At 33.6% G+C, this 10000-nt stretch overlaps 2 protein-coding genes across 3 annotated transcripts in view; one reads left to right on the top strand and one right to left on the bottom strand.

Annotated features, from left to right (window-relative positions):
• LOC125679116 (post-GPI attachment to proteins factor 2-like) overlaps positions 1–831 on the bottom strand; it is a 13699-nt gene extending 12868 nt beyond the window's left edge. The window contains exon 1 of the mRNA XM_048918078.2: positions 554–831. Coding sequence (XP_048774035.2) covers positions 554–715 — 162 coding nt within the window. The 5' untranslated portion in view covers positions 716–831. The remainder of the gene's footprint in view (positions 1–553) is intronic.
• A 152-nt stretch (positions 832–983) lies between these two features.
• The window catches only part of LOC125679111 (WD repeat-containing protein 55-like), a 13388-nt gene continuing 4371 nt past the window's right edge, over positions 984–10000 (top strand). The window contains exons 1-6 of one of the 2 annotated variants that reach the window (XM_048918066.2): positions 984–1031; positions 6778–6893; positions 7164–7349; positions 7467–7539; positions 9110–9216; positions 9594–9693. In XM_048918066.2, the coding sequence (XP_048774023.2) occupies positions 1011–1031; positions 6778–6893; positions 7164–7349; positions 7467–7539; positions 9110–9216; positions 9594–9693 (603 nt within the window). In that variant the 5' untranslated portion in view covers positions 984–1010. Of the gene's footprint in view, positions 1032–2503; positions 3416–6777; positions 6894–7163; positions 7350–7466; positions 7540–9109; positions 9217–9593; positions 9694–10000 lie in introns of those variants that run through there. The other variant, XM_048918065.2, reaches the window with a different exon arrangement.

Consider the following 10000-nt stretch of genomic DNA (forward strand, 5'->3'; position numbering starts at 1 on the left):
GACAATCGATTCAATATTATGAATATTTAACCCATTTACTATGCAGGTCAAAAGAAATTGCAGATGAATTGATTTATTATGGAAGGGTGTACAATCCTGTACATGTATGCAAATTAAAATTGTACTGGCTTTAAAATTTATCCCCAGGTTTTGGGTGGGTTTTTTTTATTTATTATTATCTAAACTTATTTGTACTGCTTACTTGGTGATGCATTTAAAGTAATCAATCACCTCAAACTCTGAGCAGCTTCCCTTTTCCTTATCATAAGGAAAAAAGGAATCTTATGCATGTGCAAACTGTTATAAAATTGCCAGTATACATGTACCATAATTATGGTAAGAACAACAGAACCATAAAATACACATTTTATGGCATCAGTATATAATTAGCAGACATGGTATGGATCTTGATAAATTGGAGCCACATGCACAGAGCCACGCCCAATTGCATTAACCATGTATTATAATATAATTTGAAATCTACCTAGGTTTTAGCATAAAATATTATCCTGATCAAATATATTCTTTGATGGAGTTGAATTTAGTACAATACCTTACAAACGGTTTCGTTGACGTCATTAAACCGAAAAATTATACCATGCAGAAAACAATACAGCAATGAAAATGCTGGTAAAGACACAGTCACAATCGCAAACGGCTTGAACGGAACTGTAAGTTGAAGATCTTCTACGTTCTTGGATTCTAACTTCCCCATCTGTATCAAATGGATTACTCTCCAAACAAAAAATAGACAAGAATAATTGACAGGGCCCGATCGGTGTTAGTTTTGAACGGATGTCGGTTGATGGGGAAATTCCAAGTAACTCGTACCTAAATTATTCTGCAATGATTTCTTTAACGAAAAGAATGGGGAAACATAATCATACATATACATTAGTATTACTCTAACATTAAAACATATTTTTACGTATTTCATTTGATAATATTAAATGATGATTAGTTCTGCTATAGTCACGAATATTAATGGCACGAATTAATGACACCCGAAAATGGCGACGAATAAGACACACGTGTGTTTGTTTATTTATTTCAATATATATTACTATAAACTGAGCTTAGATACATTAAGATTCGAAATTCGCTGAGTTCGTTATCTTAATTTCAGAGATTTAGAGACGTGAAAGATGCATGAAATTTTGTTGATTGTTAATTACTCATGATCACTAGATTTAGTGATGTTTGTTAAAATTGTTACACAGTACAATGCAATGTTACATATCCATGTACTTAAAGAGATATGAAATAGATATGTTTTATCTATCAAGTGCATGTTATTGTACTGCCCACAGATTTCGAGACATAACTGAATAAGTTGCAGATTTCTGTACTACTTGACAATGTTAAAACTAGAAAGTCTGTTTTTCATTTTAATAGTCCTCTTATTTATCTGTAAGAGACACTGTGTGAACTGAAGCCCAGGAAAGTCAGTTATAACTAGATTTGACCTAATAGGACTAATACTCCCATCTGGCTTCTTTTTATTTGGGTATAGATTAAATATGTGGAAAGTCATCAAGTAATTTCACTATAGAGGTATCACACTGGTAATTGTCCTATCAAAATGAACTCAGTCAATAGGGGATTTTCGAGTTCTTCCATATCCGTGTTTATTCTGCATTTAGTCACTATTACGTCATACTTTTTTAGGCATGGTCATATCCGGTTTATCGTAGTTAACATAAATACACAAAGTCTTGTGTAAGTGTATATACATGTAGGGCCTACAACCTATTGAAATGGACGATGATTCTATGCAAGTATAATCGAACTAAAGAAATTTTTGTAATAGATAAGTGTTTCTTGTTACTTTTACCGTAAAAGTAATATACAAAGGCTATATGTAAGCTTGCGATTGGCCCTATAATCTAAATTTGGAAATCCTTTCTAAAAATGTTGGTGTAGATACGTAAAAAGAATTGATCTCAAGCTCTTGAAAGTCAATTGCCGATTGGTAAAGAAAACTGACTGAATGACTGAATTGTTGGAAATCATCAATAAAATTGTGGGGGAAAATTAAATGAGGACATATACCAGCTATTGAAAGTTATTATGTCATGATTTATCTTTATAAATATTGGGCACCATTGGAATGAACGGTGACTTCAGCATTGCAAATCCGATAATGGATATATTGGTACTTCTGAGGCATGCACATAGAATGTGGGAGGGGGAGGGAATGGTCCCCATTTTAACAACCATAACTTTCTATTATTTATATATACAAATAAAGATATATTTCGTGAGACAACCACCAAGCCCCCCCCCATCCGACTTTTTATGGCGGCAGAAGTGAATGGTACGAATGCAATTTATGAAGTGAATCCATAATATGCTCTCCCTACGATTCAAGTAATCAGAATTTGGGGGGGGGGGGGGGGGGGGATTCTTATGCAATATACATGATACGCTACCCCTAACATACGGATAACGGCCCCCCCCCCCCCCCCCCCCCCCCCGAAAAACTATGCTACGTGCCTGTTTTCCCCTCTTGCGTAAATCCGTATTACATCCCTCTGCCACACACCAATGGCACTGGTACTTAAATTCGGTATCAAAACCACTGAGTTAAATAAATGAACAAACTCGTCTGATTGTTAGCTAAACTGGAAGAAAGCATGCCTAAAAAAATCGCCAAATTAAGTGACTTAGGTAGATTCTAAAACACAAAATACGCACGGAACGGAAGAACTCGAAAATCCCCTATTGTATTGCAGAATAAATTTGTTCATGCATGATTTTTCTGATTTCCCTTTATTCTTTTCTCTTAATTTTTGTAACCCTGATTAGGAAATTTTGTGTAATTTGTAGAAATTATCAATTGTTTACAAAGGAACTGTTTGATGTTGGTAGCTGAATGGCTACTTCCTGAATTGAACTCAGGCCGTTTATACATTATGTGAACAGTGTTTGACACTAAGGCACGTCTGACCGACCGAATATGATAGGTCTGGTTGGCTAAAATGTCGATTTACTAGTCCGACTGGTCCTGTTGAAAAATTAACAAGAAGCTTTACTTTAAACCATAATATATTTTTAAATTATTCTTAACCAAAAAAATCTGTAAAGAGTTTGTGAGCAATTTTGAACTGCATGATGGCATAATCTCTATTTTTAGTCCTACTAAATAAATCGCGGTCGGAAGTGATATTTTACGACATCTACTCGATGTTAATGTGTGTAAAGTTATGTTTCAGATAAATATAAATTGAATTCATTTTCATTTTTTAAAAACTCAGTTTATTTGAATATTATATATAAGAAAGTGTTGATCAAGTTAATAAATTACGTTGTAAACAGCCATTTTTCGGTGTTGACATATGTGATGGAATGTCTCTATATTCAATATGACTTATCATCCTCAAGGAAAGATGTCCCAAGAGAAAAAAAGGATAAGGTTGGGAAAAAACAAAGCAGGGCTTATGAAATAGAAATTTCAAAAAAATTGTTGAGGTCATTTTATTCTAAGTGTACTAAAGGATTTCCGTGCTGGGTAGAAAATGTGTTTGAAAATAAAAGCATCAAATTAAATGACGAGACTAAAGATTTTTTGGAGACAATCAAATACTTTTTAGTTCAAACATTTGTCATTTGAATTAAGTATTTAAATTTGGAGAAACTATCAGGTTTTTTCTGAAAAGTTGGTCTGGGCAAGTGGATGTAAGGTCAGGTCTAGTTAAAATTATTTGAAGTAGCCTGACTGGTCTAGTGCTCAAAAAAGTAAATGTCAAACCCTGGTGAAAAACACATGGATTTCAGGGTAGGTTTTTTTGTCCCTTGGCTGCCACCTACAGGCAATTAATCGCTTGGTTTCAAGTTTACAGTAAATTTAGAGTACTTTAAAAGTAATTTGGAACCCAAGTAATATAATTGTCTGTGGAGAAACCCATAGGATTCTCTCGGTGGCCTTTGTAACACTTGAGCTTGTATCTCTTTCATTTAACTTTAAAATATCATTTGAATCTTTTATTTGGATTGCCCTTTAATTGACTCATACCTGACAAGATTGTTTATTTTTAGATAGCTGTGAATCTATCGCAGCATGTGCACATTTGGTAGTATAAGGCTACCTTTCTTTGATTATGAAGTAAAATGTACACTTTACAGTAAACCCATGGGTTAGAGTGCTTTGTGACTTATATTGCTCTTTGGAACATTGAATATAGCCTGTTTACTTATTATGTTTGAATGCATTAAAGGGGCATGGACATGGTTGAGCTGAAAATTTTATTTTTCCATTTTTATTGTTTACAGTGCTTAACTAACGTATTTCTAATTGTTAACCAAAATTTGAAGATCAGTTTTTGAGTTACACGTGAAATACAGCACTCACAATTCTTTGTTATGTAAACAAGGCTCGCCATGTTTTTGTTTACATTATGATATAGATTGCTTGATGGAAAATAGCATGCTTAAAGGACACATCGCATGTTTTTAAACTTTTTAATTTTTTCAGCAAAATTAATTCATTTCATGCCTAAAACTACTTTACATGTGTTTTAAAAGAAACAGTTTGCGTAGTTTTCGAGTTTGATAGCGATGAAATTCAAATCTTGCGATATGCATATTTTCTTCGATATTTTACGCGCCATTATCTGTGACGTCATATGCGACCTCGAGCGAGAAGATTTGAAAACAGTTGTTAGCCATTTCATAAACAGATTAGATTTAATTGACAAACAAACAATTATCACATTAACGGTTTGTAAATAACACTGCACTGGGTTGTTTTGTGCCGTTTAAGGGTGTACTTGCTGTCAGTAGAGATGATTTGGACTGTGTTTTTTTCAATTTTCGAAGGAAGGTATGAGGGACAAGACGTGAATATTTTTTGTCGGCATAACGACTTTACCATTAAAAAAAACCCAGTAGAATTTGTCCCTGTACTTTTTCAAACAAGCTCTTGGACAAAGACGTATTTAAACTGCGAGAAAATGGTTCTATCGAAGCTTCGCACTGTTACATATAGGCCTACCGCATATGCATTCCGTTCTGCTCTCAAATTCAATACATACTCGCATCAACTGACCTTCACCTTGTAACAACATATAGACAGAACTTTGCTAGCAGTGTCTACCAATTGGTAGTTTTAAAAACGAAATTTAAAGATAAAAGATAATAGAACTTTCAATTATAAATAATAAAATATGATATTTCCCAACTTTGAATTGAATTATAATGCTTTCATTTTTTTTTTTTAAGGAACGCGTACGTGTTTACAACAACAGCACGCCGCGCTCCCACTTCCTAAGTAACAACGTGTAGATAACAAAATATAATGATTAATAAAATTGCTTGAATAAAATAATTTAAAAGTATTGTGATTTTCACAATAAGTTTGATCATTTTTATTATATTTTTTCCCCCGAAATGCACCCGTGACAGTAGGCCTAGTTGTCAATGCTACATAATCGTATTATAATTTAGGCCTATCTAACTTCTCCAAAAATAAATTTTATAATAATTGCCCTGTTTATTTTAGAAAAGCAACAACACTAATTACAGTTGTTTACAGAAATGGCATTACCAAATAGTGTTTAGACAGTGATCCCATGTAAACATTATTTACTCGCAAATTTCATATTCGCTTTCCTCGGTACATTTGGGTCGCTATTTGTATGCACTGGTGGCTAAAAGATATAAGACTCGGGAAATTTGTCAACATCGAAATAAATGTTATCCATGGTAAATAAATTAGGCCCCTAAAACCCGAGTTTTTAAAAATATCTAACACTACTATTACAACAAGTTGATCGACGAAGGTCGCATATGACGTCACTGTACCACGTGACTACCTATCTAATTAACTAGGCTTTTTGAAATCGGGGCTTAGATTTAAGTCCGTATTGTGGCAAATTATCGCAATACTTCAATGAACGAACTATTACAATTAATTTCTATAAGCATAAGGAAGACAAAATGCATATAATTCTGTATACTTTGAAAACACGAGATGTGTCCTTTAAAACAAAATTAGATGTTTTAAACACTAACGACTATTAAATTATGGTCAGAATTAACTTGTAAATTGAAAAATCTGCTTTAAACCAATTTTTACTGGTTTATCTAGCTTACATGTAAACAAAAACAGGGCACAAGTCTTGTTTACATAACAAAGAATTGTGAGCTCTGTATTGCCCATGTACCTCGACAACTGACATTAAAATTTTTGCTGACCATTAGAAACTTAGTTAAGCATTTTGAACATTAAAAATGGAAAAATAAAATTTGAAAATTTTCAGCTCAAATCATGTCCATGTCCCTTTAAAAGCAGACACACAGACAGACTAGGTGAAATCAAATTAATAATAGTCCCAACAACAGATTGATAGATGGAAAGGCAGATAGACAGACAATATGAAACCAATACATCCCCAAATGTTGTTTGTGGAGAGGATACTGGCAGGTTTTATTAAAGTATCACGAAAACTATCTAAAAATGGCTACAGCTTTCTCAAAATTGTATGTATTGATCTGAAAATAGTTTAAAATACCAGGTGCACAGGTTTACATGTAGTATACAACATTTCCTCAAAATTTGGTAAAATATATACAAGCAGTCTCTGAGAAAATTTTGGACAAAATGTGTACAGACAGACAAATGAAATGAAACCAATATACCCCCCCCCCCCCCCCGAACTTTGTGTGCAGGGTTATGATATGTTAGTAAATTTACGTTCGCTGTGGCTAAACATGTTAAATGTATTGATGGTTTTGTACTGGATCTGTTCATTACAAAAGTAAACTTTTTTTTTTTAGAAAGCGAATGATGATAAACCAAAAGACTTGAAGTTTAATGATTTGGTGGTAGATATTAGCTTTCATCCAGGTCGCGATGTGATTGCAGCAGGACATATAGGGGGAGATGTCACTATGTAAGTGGCAAGTTAAGAGATGGATGTAGTGCGTTAAGTGTAGAATTTAGATATCATTTAAATGATTTTTTTGAAGTGAATGAATATAGTAATATTGATGTGCATATTTTATGATGTACATGTAATTACCTTGTTAATTACATCATCTGAATCTATTATGAATTTTATACTCTGATTAAATAAGTTTTAATGATAAAATAATTTTTTTGTTGAAGTTTCTTTTCAAATGAAGCTTATATTTTATGATTAAGTAAAACTCTACATTTACAGTCACACATATTCCACCACTGGAGAAAACAATGAATTAATGACACTGGAACATCACAAAAAAGCTTGCAGGGCTCTCAGATTCTCCAAAGACGGAATTCATCTGTACACAGCATCTAAAGATAAATCTATACAAGTGGTAGATCTTAATACAGGATCTGTTAAACAGAAGATCAAAGCTGCCCATAGGTACAAACTTATCTCGGAATTTGCATTTTCAGCTTATGTGTGTGAAGGTCTCCAGCTGCTAGTTTCAATTTTAAATGTACTAGAATAATTACATTTTCAAATCATTTGATTTAACAGTTCACCCATATACTGTTTGCAAGTAACTGGTGAAAACTTCCTCGCTTCTGGAGATGATGATGGTCATATCAAGGTAATATTTTGAAGACTTGTATGAATGAATCAGGCCAGAAATAGTTATTGTTGTGTCTCCACTATCATTCATGACGAAATTAGAGTAGATTGGTAAGAAATAAATTTTTTACTCAAACTTTATTTTAAGTGTACACAAAGAAACATTTCAATCATGCAGGCATACCAGTATCAACCTAATGAACATGGGGTGATCATTTATCATAATCATTAATCCAACTTGGTATGTTTTGATAAGAAGCAGATAGAAGAGTCCACTTCAAAACACTATTTATTCAATAATCTCTTGAACAATTTGTTTTAAGAAAATTCTAGGGTGGGGTATAATGTAGGGTCAGTTAAGTTAGTGGAAACACAGGTTGTTATTTTAGGGCTTAATCCAAGTGATGAGTTACCTCTCTTTGCTCTCCTTCATCAATATTACTCTACCCGTCAGTATAAACTCAAACAAGCTGTTTTTCGTTAATTTGTTTAGTATGTTATGTTGTGGTATTCTCCCCTTACTTCACGCCACACATACCACAGATTTTCACTGGTGCGCCAAGATGAAAACAAATGGTTGTTTTTATTTAAAAGCTTGCTTCATCCAGGAAAAGTATTCAAAGACTTTGGAAAAGTGCAGAAAATTGTTCATTTCTTAATGAAAATTTTACTCAAAAATTGTAAATAACATTTCAAAGGTAACGAGTAAAATGCTATTAAATTAGCCTACATGTTCTACATGTCTTTTGTTGCAAGTGTTTATTGGTGTCTGCGCACTGCATCTGGAATCCCAGCATGCAATATACAAAAGATCAAAGATTTCAGACGAAATCAATGACACAGTAAGAACGAAAAACAGTGAACTGCACTACCTAGTAATAATGGCACCTAAGCAATGAATTTTAAAGCATTGTCATTGTGACCAATGGCAAGGGAAAGATTTTACGTAGCACAACCCTATTTTATCCCCCCCTCTCCAAGGAGAGTCATGTTGCTGTGCACGTGCCAGCGAGACCTTCACATGTAGTTCAACATATCACAGGAGAATGCTTTACACCACACGCTTCATACTTGGTATGTTGATGCACATCAATGTGCAGACATTGTCCAAGGTCAAGGTCACTTCCAGGTTAGACGGGTTTTATATGTGTTAAGGATCTAGTGCAACAGATGTAAGCCGGAGAATGTTTACGTCTTGGACTTCATACATAATGGTCTGATACACATCAACATGCACATGTCCCTATTGCCTTGAGGTCAGTATGCCCAAGGTCAAAGTTACTTCCAGGCCAAATAGGTTTTAGGTGTCTGCTTAATAGCAGTCAAGAATGCAGGCATTGGGTGTATGGTATTCATGTGTAAGCATGGGGAATCATAATGTCCTTCCAGTAATTTTGACTTGCCCAGTAAATTGAATAGCGCATAATAAAGACTTTGATACATATACATTGTCTATAAGTATACATGACGTATTATAATGTACATGGATAAAGCCATACCAAGTTTTCATATAAATTGCATTAGCTGTTTTAAAAGTTGCTAGGCACTTACAATCAAGCTTGATTAATATCGGTTTCCTCCTAGAGCAGCTTTGGGACCTGAGAACGAAGACAGCAGTGATGGATATGAAGGAGAACGAAGACTACATCAGTGACATGGCCATCGATGATCAGCAAAAAATGCTATTGGCATCAAGGTAAAGCTACTGGAATTTGCGAATTGCGGCTAGCAAAGACATTCTTAAGATGAAATATGCGTGAATCAGCATGTACATCTTTATACCTAAGTGAAATAGGTGGTTTGCCGCAATAAAATTTAATGTCAAGAATGTGGTGTTCACAAATCTCGATTATTTCTCTCATGTGAATAACAGATGGATTTCAGAAACAGGTCCTAACTACTGCAAAAGAGATTAGATGTTGAAATCTTGAATAATGAAAATTATATGCATCAACATTGTTGCATTAATTTATAAAAAAAAAATTTATAAAATTCCACTCAAAAAAAGTGTTTATATGATGAATTAGTTGAGGAGATACTTTTACTAACATGAAATTTCGATTTGCATATCAGTGGGGATGGAACTTTAACAGCTTTCAATGTCAGAAGGAAAAGAATGGAACTACAGTCAGAATTGTTTGATTCCGAACTTTTGTCTTTGTCAATTGTTAAGGTTGGTACATATATTGTCTGATTTCATTTATAAATCTATGATATATATTAAAAGGTCAGTTTATTATACACTTCATATGAAGTTGATTCTTACATTTTCATAATAATGAAATTATCACATGATTATGTGTATCGTTAATCAAGCCCGATCTTGAAGTGTATAAGATTTTCGTATTAAATGATGGCAGGTGTCTTGTTGAAATTGATGTGAATATTAAATATAATATAGTGTTTAATTAACACGGGATGGATGTTGGTGTGTTGTCTTTGGTCTAATGTAATTACAAGAATTAAATGATGTAATTTGT

This window comes from Ostrea edulis, chromosome 2 (genome assembly GCF_947568905.1).
Source record: "Ostrea edulis chromosome 2, xbOstEdul1.1, whole genome shotgun sequence".
Classification (NCBI taxonomy): Eukaryota; Metazoa; Mollusca; class Bivalvia; order Ostreida; family Ostreidae; genus Ostrea; species Ostrea edulis.